We start from the raw sequence: 17988 nt of genomic DNA on the forward strand, positions 1-17988 counted from the left end.
TCCTATGCAAAGTGATCTAGCATTTCTTTATTATTACAAATCTGAAGGAAAGATTTGCACATATTGACAGCTGCATGAAAGTGGATTTGCCAGTTTAGCCATCAAAAATGTTGACATCAAATGGAGACACTTCCATTTTTCATCAGATCCATACCAAGTGACACCATGTGACATTTTCTTTCAGCAGTATGTAAGAAAGATTTGTGCAAATACCATTTCTGGCAAGTATATGAGCTGCTTGGATCATCAAAACATATATTTTTTGAATGACCAAATAATGCTGGTGCAGAAATGTGTGTGGTCCAAACTCAGTTATTTTTCTTGAACAAATCGTAAGTCTGTCAGATAAGAAAAATATAATTGAATACATACTCGCAAGTGTGATATATTTTTTTAACATCACTGTTATGGAAAATCCTAGATATCACATCTATAAATAAAACATTTTTCACGGCTAAAACCTCTCAACAGTTTTCAATCAGTGCAACAAGCTTATATATGGTCTGTTTGTTTGTCTGTCACAAATCTAAAAAAAAGCTGCATATTTTTCCCCAGATCTAGCCAAATTCCGAAAAATTATATTATCAACACTGCTCACAGTGCATCAAACGATCAAAATTGTTGATTAGACTTTTTATTATGTTCTGCATGACTTTTACTTACAAGAGAGATAAGACTCAGTGATTCTTCTGTGGCAACTACATGTTATCAGGAGCATAGGCAGACACCGTTGTATGTGCTGCATTCATATAGCTCTAAGAATAACTACAACAGTATTAGAACTTGGGATTGAACACACCGATTTAAACAACCACAAAGGGGACGAACAGCACACAATGCTTAGTCTGTGGCCTTCGCACTCTTGGATGCGATTCATATCAACAGCTATGATAATGTCGGGCTTCATGTTTACTGCAGCTACAAGGCTAGTTTTCAATTAGTAATATAATGTCTCTGCACTCAATCATGGATTTCTCAAAGACAACACCAATGAATGTTTCTGAGCTCCTTAGGTATTAAAGCACATGAAGGCCCCAACAGTGTGTCCCCCCCCCTTGAGTGCTATATATGTAATTAAAGAAAAAGGCTTTCGAATAGGCAAGTACAGCAATAACTAGGTACTCACACTGATACTTCGCTATACCAGTGCTACGCACAGTACCAGAAATTGTATCACAGAAGCCTACTAGTTACCAAACTAGTTCAGGAATCAAATATGCGTTAATTGCGTCAGCAAAAGCCATCTGAGCAGGCCATGTGTGGACAGACAAGACGAAACCTTCAGAATATTATTTACGTTACATATACAAGGAAGTCAAGTACTCAACATAAATCCCTCAAAAGCAAACCAGCAAGTGTCACGCAGATGTCACGACGCGCTGGCTGGGGCGCATAACGTGGTGTGATAAACGAAACACATCCAACATATCCTTTTACTATTTAAATGGAGTTGTCAATGCGGCATCTGTAACACAAGCGATAAGCATACACGTTGTTTTTCATTTACCTTCAACACCACAAGGCAAGTAAAACAACAGGTCACCGCGCCATCAAAGCTCACTTGCATCGCAAGAACATACAAACGTAGCTCATTCACGGGGCTCTATCGCGAAGGCTACGACGAAGTTTCACTTCCTGCCACACTATTTATCCATCAACAAATATATGCAAAGTATACCTGAAACTGCAGCTCACGTTAGATGCACGTTCGTGCTAGCCTGCTGTTAATAAATTTTAACGCCTGCCAACGTTTGTTCTCCCCGTGCCTTTGTGTACACCAAGGGGAATCGCAACTGAAAAGACGCACCATAGGCGTCGTACCACGATTCCAAGCTGACATTTAGCGCGCACTATATTGCAGTAAACTTTTAAAACGAACGGTCGCGTTCCAAAGGAAGTCTTGCCTACGCTCACGAAGGGACTTCTGTATGGCGATAGTCCGTAAGCCCGCTGCAACCGCTCTGACGAGCGACTGTGGTCGTCGCCCACTGAGGTGACAGTGTCATGCAACGGCCACCCAAAGTTAGGGCGACTAAAATAATGCATTGTAAACGTAACACTGTCCCTCTTCACCACGCAGAAGTCTCTGAGAAGTGCGAGTCACCGATGCGAAATCAGACGCGCAGGAACCGAGAGGCGCCTGTCGGACAGACAACTTTCGGGCTTACCGAAGTTTTTGATGACCAACTTTTTGGCTGAGTTGGGCTTGTTGTTGGACATTGGCGAAGCAGTCTTCTTGACGCCATTGGAGCCTGCTAATGCCGAGTACATGACTCTTTTTGTCGTGTCCGTCATCGAAGATGCCCTTTTGCACGGACGCTCCGAGACGGACTGGTTCCCCGACAATTTTCTCCGCCTGAAAACCGACTGGTCGCCTGTGCTCGGTTCGTCACTGGTGATAAACGTGCTTGTGGCTGACATATGCGCACATAGCTCCGTGTTTTCAGCGCTGCATTTATTTATTGCAGGCGACCGGGCACACGCGAAATTCCACTGCACACATCAAAATAGAAGATTTAAAGATGGCCGACCGAAGACGGGAGCACATGGTTAATCTGCGTAACGCTTCTTGCGCCGTGTAGCCGTCTGCTCACCTTTTAGCTAAAAAGAAAGAAACAGTTCCAAATAAGAAATAAAATTGGACCACTTCAAAAATACTTCTAGTGCACGAATGACGACATTGGCACAGACATGTTTGACGATTGATTGGGTTATTATAAAGCAAGACGGTTGTTTGATGGTTGTTAACATCTAGAACGAGATATACGAAGCCGAGACAGGTCCGTGTTCAAGATCAAAGCCAGCGTCAAAGCATATGATCAAAGCCTTGTCAAAGCGGCGTGAATGCTTTTCCTAAGTGAATACACCGGCGTCTGTATCGGTCGAACTTACCACTAAAAATCGACGATGGTGAGTGCTGTATTCATGCTTGTGTTTTAAACAGTCACGACTCTTCAGCGCAATGGCTAGAAACTTTACGCTTACAAGTAGCCGCTTTAGAAGTTGAGTAACATTCCGCGTTTGTCGCTTTGCAGAACTCTATGACAACTCTGAAGATGAAACTCAAGGAACTTGAAGAGATCGAGAAGGAGGTTGCTACGGCCTTGCAGAGCGCAGGTAACTAGCCCTGAAAATTTTGTAATTGCGAGTTATGACCGAGTTAATAGTGACCGATAGCCTACTCGATCGCATTGCAGGTCAGGCGTGCTTGGAGCTTAGTCGGGAAAAACCGAGCATGAAGCAAGTGGAATCGAATACGTCGAGCTTCCTGACTACATTGCAGAATGTCGAAGCTGCTCTGACAAAACATATACTTTACCTTACGCAAGTTTCCACTGGTATGTGGTGCAACACCCTTTTCTTCAAAACTAATCCCTCTATTAAAGAGAAGGGCCAATCAAAGCTTACCTTAAAGAAAACCCAACCGGCTCCTCCTTCAGGGGTGAGATGGCGTGAGGCGTAGCAGTGTTCGTATGCGTTTATGGCGCTTTGATAGGCGCGCATACACTTTTCGTAGACCTTGTGCGTTAACGGCGGGAAGTGTTCCTGACGAACGATTGATGCTACCCGGCGTCTTCTGGATGTGCCAAGCTTCCAAAAGGAACCGCCACCAGTGGTTGCTTTCTCTTTCAAAACGACATCGCCGTCCGGGCTTATCCGGTGATTAAAAAAAATTAGTGACGTTTCACTTCGTTAACGCGGGTTACGCGCAAGCGTATAGACTCCGTGAACATGCACAGCGAGCACCACGGCGTCAAAGCACTGGCGTGAACGCGGATGCTACATTGATCTCGACGGGGCAACGCCTGTCGGGCCACCGGGAAAGCGCAATACCAGCGCCTCCTCGATGGCTAGACATGCAAAGAGGCGCCGCGAACATCGCGGCGTCTAAGCAAAGCGATATATATGCACGAAGGCGAGCTTTCTGGTAGAAACGCGGCCTCTTGCGTGGGCCGATCTTTTGTTATTGTTTCGCACTTTTAATATTTCAGTCCTAGAAGATTTAACATAAAACGCACGTGCTGTCGTTTTGTTTCATGACATATGTTTGTGGGCTGTCATTCTCAAAATTCCGAAGAATAACTGTGCAAAAATGTAAGTATGAGCAACTTTAGTGCCAGATAGAATGCTTCACGGCCCCAGACAAACGCTGCCAATTTGAAGAGCTGGCCAGTTATGCTTGCGTGTAAAATCTCACAGTGTTCTGCCACAGCACTGCATTCTCTGTTTAGGTGGTGAAGGACATTCTTGTGTTGACGAATTCTTTCAATGGAGTTTTTAGTCATGCCAATATACAAAGTGGGGCATTTGGTGCAGGTAATCTTGTACGCAATGCTTTGTGCCTTTTCGACAGGAACGCAGTCTTTTGGACTAGGGAAGAGGCTACCGACTGTAGAGAGGCTTGTGAGTGACGTCAACCCATGCCCCTCGCAGCGCACGGGCTAATGTCTCGCTGATGCCTCGAACATATGGTATTGAAACACTGCACCGTTGCTCGGGTGGTGTGGCAGCTGCCGTCTTCTGATTCTCGTTCCGCCGGAGGGCGCGGTGAATAAATGCCTTTGCACAACCCTTCATCTGAATGTCACGGATCACCGTGTTTTTTCTTCCTTCTGGAGTTGCAGAGATGAGCAAATTCTTGATGAGGTTTCAGACCACAGAAAACTCGTGGCAGGTGGGGTGACTAGAATGAAAATATCGTCCTGTATGTGTTGGTTTTCCGAATACGGAAAAGGAAAGGTTTGGTCGCTCTCTGTTCACAAGGACATCTAAGAAAGGACATCCTTGCTCGTGAAAAGAGCGGCCAAACCTTTCCTTCTCCATATTCAGGAAACCAACTCGCACAGAACGATATCTTCACTTAAATTCTAATAACCCCACCTGCCACAAGTTTCGTGTAGTCCGAAGAAGGAAGAGAAAAAAACACAGCAATCTGTGACCTTGGGATGAACAGTTACACAAAGACCGCACCCTCCACTGACAAAATGAGAAAGAAAGGAAGACGGCAGGCTGCCGGCACCACCCATGCAACAGCGCCATGCCTCGATAATATATGTTCAACGCGTCAGCGAGACATTAGCCCGCGTGCTGCGGGGGGCAGGGGTTGACATCACTCACAAGCCTCTCTACAATCGGTAGGTTCTTACTTCGTCCAAAAGACCACGTTCCTGTCGAAAAGGCGCAGGGCATTGTGTACAAGATTAGCTGCACCGAATCCGCCACTTAGCATGTTGGCATGACTAAAAACTTCACTGAAAGAATTCGTCAACACAAGAATGACCTTCACCACCTAAACAGAAAATGCAGTGCTATGATAGAACACTACAAGCTTTGTGATAACTGGATTAGCCCCAACGGTGCTGTCATCTTGGAGAGAAAACAACCACTGGTGGTAGTTCCTTTTGGAGTCCTGCCGCACCCAGAAGACTCCTGGTAACATCAGTCTTCCGTCAGGAACACTACCTGCCATTTATGCTCAAGGTCTACGAAACAAGTCTGCGTGCCTGCCAATGCGCCACAAACGCATATAAACGCTGCTACGCCTCATGCCATTTCACCCCTGAGGGAGGAGCCAGTCTGGCTCCGATACGTCAGGTTTTTAAAATTAAATTTGGTTGGAGTTTTACTTCTCTTTAATACAGTTGTCCCCAACCAGGCAGATATCTGCCGCATGTTTACCTTTTACTCTCTCTGTGAGTGCACTTTCCTTCACTAACCACGATGAGCCTAATTTTGCTGTCGCCAGCAATTTGATCTTCATTTGACCGTAGCTGCGCCGTAGCCTTGGCAACGCATCACGTGACTCGCAACGGCGAGCTCTGCCACCTCCGTCGGCTTGGCGCATGTGCTTTCCGCAGCTGGGTCGCCGCCTGGCTAAGAGGAGCGCCATGCTCGTCTAGTCAGTGCGAGCTTGGCCATGGATGAGAGTGAGGCCGGGCCGTCTTCTGTGGGCATTGCGCGGGAAGCTTTGAGCCATCGTCGCCAAGCAGCATCTGACCACCCTGTGGATATCGCCCGGCAAGCTGCTTCACTGGAGAGGGTCCGGAATGCAACAGGCGTCGCACCGTCTAGATCAATATAGTGACTGCGTTGGCGCCCGGTCCCTTTGTGCTTCGACACTGTGCATGTTCCCGGCGTCTCTTGGCATGTCTAGCACTTGTGCTTTCTCTGTGGCACAACAGGTGTCGCACCGTTGAATGATGCTTGTCTACCCAAGCCTAATCACAGTCATGTCTAGCCACAGACCCAGGCACAGTCGTCATACCCGGCTTAACGATGATTGTATACCTAAGTATAATAATTACAGCGAAACCAAAGGTTAACGAAGTCAAATCAAGACTTAACTAGGCTAAACCAAGCTTTCGCTTTGCATATCCAGGGTTAGCTGAGCTAAGCTGCAGCCAACTTTTTTGTATTCCATGTGTTGTGGTAAGGAGGCATCATTACTTATTTTGGGCTATGGCACTGTAGCCTCATGTAGTTGGCTGTAATGCGTTCCCGCTAGCATGCCTAAACAATGTTGCGTTTAATATAATAGGCGTTGCTGGCTGCTTTAACCTGTTTCAATTAACCTGAAAGGTCAGTGATGAAATAGTTACTGTCATGAACGTTACCCTGCAATGAATTGCATCTGTCTTCCTTTACAGTGCAGCCACATGAAGGCTCAAGCTATGCAGCACAGAAAGTATTTCACATGGCTCTTCATCGACTTGAGCATGCCCGTTCACGCATGAACGAACTAGAACGCCTGCGCCACCAGCAACAGCAGGACCAGCCACAACAGCAGCCTCCGATTCAACAACAAATGCAACAGCCTCAACAAGAGCAAGATTCCTGAAAACTAGGCGGAAGTGCGTGCATATGTGCCTTGTGGTGGTGCTGGCTTTCCTTCATTGTGAAGAGGTTGTGTTTATGTGCATGAAGCTTCAGCAGAAGTGATCTATGTTGTGCACATGGGGTAGTGCGGAAAGTAGCATTCTACAATTAGGATTTGTACATATGGAGAAACGAACACTCGTGCTTTGCAGGCCACCTAGTTGATATTTAAGCCTCACTTGTATACAGCATTCAGGTCATCATGCTCCTTTTTGAAGCTTAATATGTATTTTTGTGAGGGCTCTTCAGCCCTCATTTATTTAAGCTTTTATTTAACCAAACAATACAAGAAGTTGCATGACACGAATAACCATGTTAATTTAGCACTCACGATAAGACGCTGTCCAAAGCTTGTTTCATTATACTTCACAGCCTATTTGAAAGAAGTGAAAGAAATGCAATTAACTGAGGGAAGTTTCTGCTGCACACAGCCAGATTGGAAGAAGTTCTTTAATGTACAGTATGAAAGCACACTAAGATGTACAGAAAGTTGCGTAGAACTGCTTTTATTGTCATTAATTACCCGCTGTGCCAAAGTCTTGAAGATGATCAAAATAAAAACATTCAGTGTCTTTAAATATGTCTGCTGTGAGAAATCTGATCTGTGCCCATTGGGCTTGATAATCAAAGGCTTAATACTATTCCATTTTGAAAGCCTTGCTGAGGCACTTGATGTACCACACCAAAAAAGTTTGTTGTGTGTTGAAGCACATGTAACATGCAAAATCTTAATTGGCACAGTTCATCATAAAAGCATTTGTAAGTCTTTCAAAGAATCTTCATTACAAACCTTACAAGCTGTGGTTCTGATCGGCCAAAAGAAGTTAAGGCACCATTCTATACAAATGATGTGCACGACAAATTGAGATATATCAATGTGCAAAGCAGCCTTCTGGCAACACTTTCTTTTAATGCATGTCACTTAAAACACATGATATGCATGTGGTGCAGCTGTTGAATCGAACTGAAAGCAGGGTCTTTGAAAAAGTGTTTGTGTGCTAACTGATTATGCAACTGGGCAGAGCAGCAGTAATACACACTATTGCTGTTTCAAAGTTCCATGGATGGGACAGTGTCCTATCACAGTTCAGCATGCTCTGTTTCTGCTTGTTTATTACTAAACACTTGATGTAGACATGCATTTTCACCACTTCATTTTGGAAACATGCCGACTGCCAGTATATCACTCGCTTCAAATGAAAAAAAGACGGCACATTAAAGATAATGTATTCTGAAACTAATTTATTATTATTTTTGCAAGAGCTTACTTTCAGTAAATGAGATATTCACCTATTCAGTAATTAAACATGATATGCTCACCTTAGGGCACATGCTGCAGTTACATAATTAAACATGGTAGTTAGCTGGCATCTATATGTACCATGTTTTCCAAAGACAAACTGAGTTGTGAGCCAGCACTGGTTTGTTAACTTGACTGTGATATGTGATTGCAATCTAGTAATGAACAACTGCAGACTTTCTTAACTTTCAGTTTTGCAGAATTGAAGCCTGTCTGCTGAGAACACATCAACTTGTCCTCAAACTCTACACAAAATGCATCAGTGCTCTATTTTTTCCCACAATGTGTGATGGATACCATTTGGGCAAAATACAAACTGAAATGCCAATGGCATCTCTTTGTTAGCTTTAAGAGAAATATCTTGAAACCAGTGTTGGTTTCAGGATTCCCAGTAATTGTACACATGCCTTGAGGACTCATTGGCTTGTATTCTGTAACTGCAATGTGTGCCCTAACGTAATGAAGCATTAATTGACAAATTAAGTTAACTAGTTAGAAACAATTTACTGGTGTATATACTCCTGTGAACATTGCGCTGCCAAAAAGTTCATTAGTTCCACTGCACTGCCTTTAAATACTTATCCCGCACAAAGCAAATGGTATGCGACTACAGCGTCAGATGAAAATGTACTGAGCTGTTCTTTCAGTTTTAGTAATGTAGGAGGCATGTTGAATTCCCTGTGCACCATTCAATGTTGCACCATTGTCTTGCTCGAACAAGAATGTATCCTTTCTGTTCCTGTTAGCTTGAATCGCTATCCTCGGAAAGCTGTGGCCCTTCGATCTTTGCCCTTTTCACTGGTGCCAGCTTGCCCATGGCCTTAGTAAGCCGTTTGCTCGGGAACAGCTTGGGTTTGGGTGGTGCCTGGCAAGCCTCCAGGTATTGGTCCATACGAGTCTACAGCAGTGCAAGAAAGGATGTGGCAGTGTTAATGCACTAAAATTATAACAAAAAAAATTTTTTTGTAATGAACCCACTATTATGCATTCTCTTGAGCAATATGAAAGGGAGGAACACTCAAACTTCTTTGAAGAAGCCGCAATGGCAAAACATGCATGCAAGTGTCCTATGACAATAAATGTTGAATGGAAAAGCTAGTTCTTAATAAGTGCCATTCCCAACTATAGCTTGGCATTTCTCTATGGTTCCTGTGGCTATAATTATCTCAATTAACACCAAGGAGTGTTACTGACATGACAATCAGTACACACAACAATAGGCACACCATGTTAACCAGGGAACGCGTGTGTTGACAGATGTGTAACTTATGAATGTGATCAACATGCAAGGCAAACAAAAAAAGGGATCTCTTCAAATGTCAGTGACAAATTATGTACCCCCTTTTCACTGTCCTTGACATATTGAGTAACAAGGTGCTAGGCTGAATACATTAAAAAAAAATTTTTTTAATCGGGCAAACACTGAAAAAAATACACCAAATGTTCCAGATACTGTGCAGCTATTACCATTCCCTCTGCTTAATATAGAGGGGCGCAATCATGCAAACAGCTCGCTTTCTGAACGTTTGATGTGGCTCCAACATCACAAAGTAGGCTGCCTGTAAAATTTGCGAGAACGGGAGGGAGAGCACTAACAAACGAGTGCAGCCCTGTTGCGTCAACTGGAATGTCAACCAGGAACGATACATTAACAGCAGAATGTTTCCGGAGCTTAAAAAACTAAAAATTTTATAACGAAATCTCTCTTTTGCTTTTGCAACATATAATCTGTGCGGAAAAAGTTATGCATGAAAGTTAAAACAATTTAATAGCCTCGTTTTTCTTTAGCCACTAGGTGGTACCGCATGCGCACAGCATCATTGGTCGTCTGCTAATGCATGTTTACACCTTGTCCGGTCTTTCATGTCGTCGCATAAGGACAGTCACTTGGGCCCTTGCGCATGTCAACACCGGCCTGCTTGTCCCTTTTATGAAATAACAGCCACATCTGGTGAAAGCGGAGCTTGGCTGGGCTCAGTCCTTAGGGCAAGCACGTGCGCGGAATACAGCAGTGGCATGAAAAAGCTGTCTTATTGCTGGCCTTGCTGTTGGTTGTAAGTGAAAATGCTGCAACTGGCCTACCACTGTTACATCAGCTTGGCCACTTAGTGTATGGCATCACTAACCAATGACCTTCACATTGACAAGTCAGGTTGTGTTGGAGGTGGAACTTATTCCCAGAAAGACGTACAACACTTCGATCACAATGACAGCAACTAGCATTAACATGTCATCGAATCGAACGAAAGCCACTGGAGTCTGCTCACTTATGCATTCGTGCATCATCGAATCTTCCAGGTGTGCTCCTGGCGACAAGGTAAATTCTAGAATGTACCACAGTCATCTACTAGCACACCTACAAATTGATACACAATGGGCCCGTCTTTCAGAAAAACTACGGTACTGCTACGTTGAAGAACTATGGGTTACTTGATAGCATGAGCACACTGTTGTGCGAAAGCAGATGTGTGATAAAGCCGCATAGCAAACACGAATGAAACTCGCACTGCACTGTAGAATGGCTACAACGTTCAAAAAACTTTGGATACTGTAAGCGTGGCTTGCATCAAGTGACAACTACATAAGAGTGATAACAAGGTGAAAACAAACCGGCAAAAAGTAAAACTATGATGCGTTGCCTAAAGGACTTCAAACACTTTCGGTTCTGAAAAATGGGAGAGCACAAAGGACTTTCTTCTTTGTCCCAAGGGCACTGGCTCACTGGCTGCCAAAAATACCCACCAAGCGGTTGCAAAAGTGGCAGTGGAATGCATGTTCATATACAGTTAAACCTCGATATAATGAATTTCAACATAAAGTATTTAATTTTTCATAACTTTTTGTTCATAGAACATGTACTTAGAACCTCAATTTAATGAAGTGCATTTGTGTGCGATTTCAATACAACAAAATTTCGCTTCTGCCGCAAAGGAATGCCGTGACAATAAATGGAAACTTCCACAGATGCAGATGATCAAACGATTCACTTACAAGCGGCTGTTTGCAAACGCACCTCTTAAATCACTCCTGGCATGACATGAGCGACCGCCGAAGTCGAGCCACATCATGATCCGCATAATGTCCAGGTGCAATAAGATCCTATTGTGCCCTGCACACTTTGCGCTTTAGGTGCGAGTCAAAGTGTGCGAGGGTGAGAAAAGAAAGATGGTGGCTGCACAAGTGCCGCTTTCCCGCATGAGCAAAGGAAAAGAGGGGACAGTGAGTTGGTGCGCGTCTCGGCCGTAGCTGCGCATAGCTGTAAGCGCTGCTGAGTGCAGAGGCAGCCACGCACCTTGCATCTTGCCTATGCTAAGAGTGGGTGTGCCAAGACGACGTGGCATCATGTAAGCTGTCTTCTCTCGCGTTTAGTGCTGGAGGTTGCGTAATCTCGAGTTTCGGTGACCCGTTGAAGCGAGAGGCAGACGAAGCATTCGCTTCCAGCGCTTTTCATGACAGCGTCGTCCCAGTGCGGGCAACGCCATCAGCCGCGGAGCGGGGTGCACGCGAGAACGTGGCTGGCTTTGCTTAATTCGTAATGCCGATGGGACGATATCATCGACATGGCATGGAACCGTATAGTTCGTCACCGACTCGACTTCCAAATTCATCAAAATGTATTATTTTCTCATTCAAATTTTGCCTACTTCGTTATATCAACATTTAACTGTAGAAAAATTCGGCCCGCAACGCTAGCCACCAAGGTTGGCCGAGCGACAAGCTGACCAGCAGACCATTACAAGCATATGCCAAGTGCGTTGTCTGCTGTGAGTGAAATTAAGGGCTCTTCATTCCAAAGCAAACAGCGAAGCAAATGGCTTTGCCGCCCGTTCTACTATTAGAAGACAGTGCATTCAGTTTGAGGACTGACAGGAATGCGACGTTTGCACATACTTTGGTCCTGCCCCGCCGCAATGGTGGCTGCCGACAAAAGCACAGTGCCCCGCAAATCACGAGAGGGCAACTGAATGCTCGGAAAAGCGAGCAGCTTGTGTGATCGCGCTCCAGAAGATTTGGCATTCACATACGTATAAGTGAAGAAAGAAACTTGCCTGCTTTTGCTTTGCACCCATCCGCTTCAGCACTGGCAGTAAGAGGTCATCCAGCTTTTCCCGGCTCCAGCCAAGTTTCTGGTTTGCATACGTGCATCATGTGCAGTTAAAGATATTTCTCACCAATCTGTGACTTGGAGACAATAGAGAAGTTTTTAGTCCAAACCCATACAGATAGGTATTCTCAGCTCTCCTGACATGGGTATGTCTAGGTTATAGGTTGTGCTGGAAACCTCTGCTTCATAAAAAAGATCCCTGTTGCACCACTAACATCGACACCTATTATGCTTTGTGGCTAATCTGAGGGGCCACATTCTTGGCTATGCCTTGGGAGCTATGCAAAGGGCGAAGGCAGCTGGGCAGGATGAGGTAATGGCAGATTTGTTGAAGGATGGTGGGCAGAATGTTCTAGAAAAACTGGCCACCCTGTATACACAATGCCTAATCACCTCGAGCGTACCGGAATCTTGGAAGAACGCCAACATAGTCTTAATCCATTAGAAAGGGGACGCCAAAGACGTGAAAAATTATAGACCGATCAGCTTACTTTCCATTGCCTACAATGTATTTACTAAGGTAATCGCAAATAGAATCAGGAACACCTTAAACTTCTGTTAACCAAAGGACCAGGCAGGATTTCGTAAAGGCTACTCAACAATAGACCATATTCAAACTATCAATCAGGTGATAGAGAAATGTGCGGAATACTGTATAACCAACCCTTATATATAGCTTTCATTGATTACAAGAAAGCGTTTGATTCAGTCGAAACCTCAGCAGTCATGCAGGCATTACGGAATCAGGGCGTAGACGAGCCGTACGTAAAAGTACTGAAAGATATCTACAGCGGCTACACAGCCACCGTAGTCCTCCATAAAGAAAGCAACAAAATCCCCATAGAGAAGGGCATCAAGCAGGGAGATATGATCTGGTGGTGGTGGTGGTGGTGATGTTGAAGCAGGCGGGGTTAGCCTGGCATACATAGCCGGCAATTGTTCTGCCTGATCCTCCTTCGAGTTGAGATCAGGGGTGTGTCACCAGGTGTCGATGAGCCCCGTGTCTCGCAGGAAGGCTATCAGCAGTCGTTGCGCTCTCTTCCTGAATGCTGCGGGCCCTCCGGGGAAAACAACGTCTTCAAAGGTCCTGTGCTTAAGACCGCTCTTTTGTAGGTTGTCGACCATCGCTCTTCTTTCTGTCAAACTGCGGGCATAGCCGAATGAAATGTTCGATGTCGCCAATGTCACCACAGAAAACACAGAGTGGGGAAGCGCGAAGCCCAGTCTTGAATAACCAAGCTGGGGTGTACGCAGAGTCGGTCCTGATGCGGTATAAAAGCGTCGCTTGTTTGCGTGTAAATCCATGAGTCACACAGGATTCGTGTGGATTCTTGTGCATCTCTCTAAAGTGAAGGCGGATTGCACCCTTAGAGTTTTGAAAAGCTTTTGGGGCTTTCACATTTGGGACACATGTCAGCGCTAGGTGTGCAAGGGCGTCAGCTTTCTCATTTCCATCAATTCCTACGTGTGATGGAATCCATTGAAAACTTATGTTAAATCCTTTGCTCGTTAGGTCGTTAATCAGTGCCAGAGACTGCCTTGTAAATTTCTCTAGAGGTAGGCCCCGATGTAATCTCTGTAATGCTGACTTGGAATCCGTCAGCACCACGACATCTCATGCAGAAAAGGCCGGTGGTTTCCGCAAAGCCACGGTGATTGCGGCGCTTTCTACTGTTGTAGAGGAAACTACGCGATCCAGTCGGCCAGACCATGACACATCAAGGGATGGTATGCAGAATGCCGCTGCACAGCTGTCTGTTTGTGCGCACACCGAACCGTCTGTGTACACTTGTAGATGGCTTTGAAACACAGTGCTCAAGTGGTCCAGCACAATAAACTTTGCTTCGGCAGTTGAAATGGTGCATTTCGTCGGTAGGTTAGGTACATTGAGGCTGCAGGTAACGTCCGAAAAAGACCATGGCGGGTCAAGGTGACTTCATTTAGGCCATTCCAATCCTAAATATCGGAAGGTGTTCAGCGCCGCATGGAAATGTGAGCGAGTTCTTGCTCTTAGCCGCCGGAGAAGCGCCGTGCCTGCGCGTAACTCGCCCAGCCTTAATAGCTGCATCAGCAAGGCCTGAGATGCCAAGAGGCGGAGTGGAAGAGACTCTGCCTCATTAGTGACTTTCTTGTTTGAAGCCGCCGTTGGAACTCCCATCGCCAAGCGAAGTCCCTTTCTGTGCACTGCCTCCAAGTGCTCGAATTGACTCAATGACGGTGATATCAGAGGGAGCTGATAGAGAATGTGGCTTGTTAGCAGTGCAGCGTTCAGTTTAAGCATGAATATAGGATTGTTTCCCCAACGTACACCTGCCAATTGACGAAGTGCGTTGACCCTTTGCACTGATGCAGCCACAACACTTTCGACCGCACCACGCCATAGTAGCTTGTTGTCGATGGTGACACCCAGGAATCGAACATGAGTTGCACGAAGAATTGAATGCCCTCTGATATTCAGCGTCAGACGTGTTGACTTACGTCTCACTCCCGGGAAAAGCATGAATGCAGATTTTTCTGCTGATAAAGATAGGCCAAGCGTCGGTAAGTGGCGATCGATAGTGGAGATTGCGGCCTGGGCTATCCGGGCCAAACGTATGTGTTGGTACCCCGAGATCCAAATGCAGATGTCATCTGCGTAGATGGACATTTTAACAGCCGTCCGACCTACTTTCAGGGCATCTGGAAGGCTGGCCATGGCAACGTTAAAAATCAAGGGAGATAGGACACTTCCTTGTGGGACACTTCCTTGTGGGACACCGAGGGAAATTCGTCGCTTGTCACTCAATATACTTCCGAGCTTAACTTGGACACATCGATCACTGAGAAATGCATGGACGAATCGAAGAGCATTTCCCGAGACGCCCATGGCTCGGAGCCGTTGATGATGCCTGTATGAAGCACACAGTCGTATGCCTTGGCAACGTCCATAAAGATGGCGAGTGTGGAAAGGCCGTCTGCGCGATGGTGCTCGATATGGCTTAGTAGATCCAAGACACTGTCCTGGGCACTCAACCGTGGACGAAATCCGGTCATACATGATGGCAGTCTATTTCCTTGCTCAAGATACCATGTTCTCGACCTCGTCTTCATATCCGAAAACGTCAGTCAACTAGGTTATACTGTCGATATCGTGCCCGGTATATCGGACCATTTCTCTGTCCTTTTTAAAAACCAACTGTGGCGTGAAGCTGAGCGCAGCAAGCCAAAGCCCTACTATGATTTTAATAATGCGGACGATGTCAGCATATTAGATTTCTTAGAACAAGACTATGATTTCTTTTTACAGTGTCACAGAAACTTTACAACTGTTAATAGTTTGTGGCTGCACTTCAAATGTGCGGTGCGTCATTGCATGAATAAATATATCCCGAAACGACATAAGAGCAAACGTCGAAGCCCCTGGATAACGCGCGAGATCATTCATATAAAGAGGCGCGTAAAACGACTATCGTCTAAAAACCAGAGAGATAGCGGCACCTTGGCTGAGCTGCGATCGGACTTGCGTTCGAAAATAAAATCGTCCAGATTCACTTTTTTTAACGTCAAAATGCACAACTTCCTTTCCAGCGATCCGAGAAAGTTTTGGCTTCACTTGACGCAAAAGAAGGAACCAGTTAATAAATTGAAAATACACGATAAGGACGTCACTGACCCAACTTGTATAGCAACGGCATACAACGACTATTTTTCGTCCGTTTTTCTGCGCAGTGCCGATAACAATATAGATTTCAGCCACGCAACTATGTATGAACTTCCAGAACTAATAATCACAGAAGAAGGTATTTTTTCAGCATTGCTTAGCTTAGACATTAGGAAATCTTCGGGACCCGACGAAATCCCAAATGCATTTTTGTTTAGATACGCGGAGTGGTGTGCCAAGTATCTTTATATTATTTTTAGCAAAGTTTGGAGAAAGGAGAAGTTCCTTCTGACTGGAAAATAGGCAAAATTATACCAATACACAAGACTGGCGATAAGCTCACAGTAACTAACTATCGCCCGGTGTCGTTGTTGTGCACAGCTAGCAAGGTATTGGAACATTTTCTTTTCAAACATTTAAGCAGTTTTCTCGAAGGCAACAATTTTTTCATGAACAGTCAGCACGGATTCAGGCGTGACCTTTCAACAGTGACACAGTTACTCCACATTACTAATGATTTGTTTGCAGTTCTTGATAACAGTGGCCAGGTCGACATAATCTTTCTAGACTTTGAAAAAGCCTTTGGCCGCGTGTCGCATTCCAAAATGATATTAAAACTAAAGCATCTCTTTACAAATGAGCGTATTCTGAGGTGGCTTGACTTTTACCTAACGCAACGCCAACAATATGTTCAAATAGGTGACTCTAAATCATCAATGCTTCCAGTCCTTTCGGGCGTACCTCAAGGGTCCGTCCTTGGACCATTACTTTTTCTTGTTTATCTGAATGATCTCTCACTTGACACTGCTGTACAATGCCGATTTTTCGCGGATGACTGTATTATTTATCATGCCATTCAAACTAAAGATGATCAATTACTCTTAAGTAATTCTCTAACATCAATTTCTAACTGGTGCCAGACCTGGAAAATGAGCCTAAATATCCCTAAGTGCTCGCAAATGACCGTAACAAAAAAGAAGAGTCCACTATCGCATGCATACAAAATTAACGACGTTGGCATTACTCTTTTCGATACGTTTAAATATCTGGGGATTGAAATATCTCGCGATTTAAGATGGAGTGCGCACATTAAAAATATAGTTTCGTCAGCCTCAAGAAGACTATGGTTACTTCGGCAACGTCTGAAGCACTGTACAAGCAAGACAAAACTAGTTGGTTATACTTCACTGGTGCGTCCTCTACTTGAATATGGTGATGTCGTTTGGGACCCGCACACTAAGACTGATACAGATAAGCTGGAAAAAGTACAAAAAAGAGCACTCAGGTTTATTATTAATGCCTACGGAAGACAAGTGTCACTATCTGATCTCCGTTCAAGGTCTGGTCTTCCAACACTGGAGGAACGCCGTAAGCTACACCGTCTGAAGATGCTTTACACGATAGTGAATGGCCAAACTAAAATGAATTTTGACAAATACTTACAGTTTAACACGTGTAGAAGTACCCGCGGAAAGCACGAACTTACCCTTATTGTACCCCAGGCTAGAACTATCGCTTATCAATTTTCATTTTTTCCTAGAACGATAAGAGAATGGAACAGGCTTCCACAAGAGGTAACGAACAAGCGTACTGTCGACTCTTTCTTATCGGCTATGTCTCAGTTGTGAGCTAAGCACGCAATTCCTTTCGTACCGAATTTTTATTCAACTCGTGTCATTAGTTTCAGAGATATTGTTCTGCGCAGTAGCGTACAAGTAAGATCTGTGTTGCACTGTGTGTGAGCTTGCTGTGTTCGAATTTTATTTTGACATTTTCTTTGCTTGTACAGTATCCCTTTTTATTTTCTATGTACCACTCCTGCTTTGGCTGCCAAAAAGCAGCTGGCAGTATTTTCAAATAAATAAATAAATAAATAAATAAAAATCTCGTACATATAAGTCTTTCCATCAACTTTGATACACATGATGTTAGCGATACTGGCCGATATGAGGTGAGGTTTGCAGGATCCTTTCCGGACTTGAGCACTGGCACCACCCATGCTGTCTTCCACGCTTCGGGGATCTCTCCTGTGCTCCAGACGTGATTAAATACGTCCAGAAGGGCTCG

At 44.8% G+C, this 17988-nt stretch overlaps 3 protein-coding genes across 4 annotated transcripts in view; 1 reads left to right on the top strand and 2 right to left on the bottom strand.

Annotated features, from left to right (window-relative positions):
* Cul4 (cullin 4) overlaps positions 1 to 2516 on the bottom strand; it is a 55586-nt gene extending 53070 nt beyond the window's left edge. The window contains exon 1 of the mRNA XM_072286350.1: positions 2169 to 2516. Within this exon, the coding sequence (XP_072142451.1) occupies positions 2169 to 2421 (253 nt within the window). The 5' untranslated portion in view covers positions 2422 to 2516. The remainder of the gene's footprint in view (positions 1 to 2168) is intronic.
* Positions 2517 to 2803: 287 nt separating this feature from the next.
* Positions 2804 to 7454, top strand: MED11 (mediator complex subunit 11). Its single transcript, XM_050190077.3, has 4 exons — positions 2804 to 2910; positions 3036 to 3117; positions 3198 to 3338; positions 6648 to 7454. Exons 1-4 carry the CDS (start codon positions 2908 to 2910, stop codon positions 6836 to 6838), a joined length of 417 nt encoding a protein of 138 aa, XP_050046034.1. The 5' UTR covers positions 2804 to 2907; the 3' UTR covers positions 6839 to 7454.
* Positions 7309 to 17988, bottom strand: part of mus201 (rad2 superfamily protein mus201) — a 41057-nt gene continuing 30377 nt past the window's right edge. For both annotated transcript variants that reach the window (XM_072286349.1, XM_072286348.1), the window contains exons 11-12: positions 12226 to 12316; positions 7309 to 9074 (exon numbers count right to left, since the gene is read on the bottom strand). In XM_072286349.1, coding sequence (XP_072142450.1) covers positions 8919 to 9074; positions 12226 to 12316 — 247 coding nt within the window. In that variant the 3' untranslated portion in view covers positions 7309 to 8918. The remainder of the gene's footprint in view (positions 9075 to 12225; positions 12317 to 17988) is intronic.

Source organism: Dermacentor andersoni, chromosome 2, assembly GCF_023375885.2.
Source record: "Dermacentor andersoni chromosome 2, qqDerAnde1_hic_scaffold, whole genome shotgun sequence".
NCBI classification, from domain to species: domain Eukaryota; kingdom Metazoa; phylum Arthropoda; class Arachnida; order Ixodida; family Ixodidae; genus Dermacentor; species Dermacentor andersoni.

Coding starts and splice junctions, on each gene's coding strand:
- MED11 (XM_050190077.3), top strand. Junction 3,118..3,197: donor TACGGCCTTGCAGAGCGCAG/GTAACTAGCCCT, acceptor ATCGCATTGCAG/GTCAGGCGTGCTTGGAGCTT. Junction 3,339..6,647: donor CCTTACGCAAGTTTCCACTG/GTATGTGGTGCA, acceptor CTTCCTTTACAG/TGCAGCCACATGAAGGCTCA.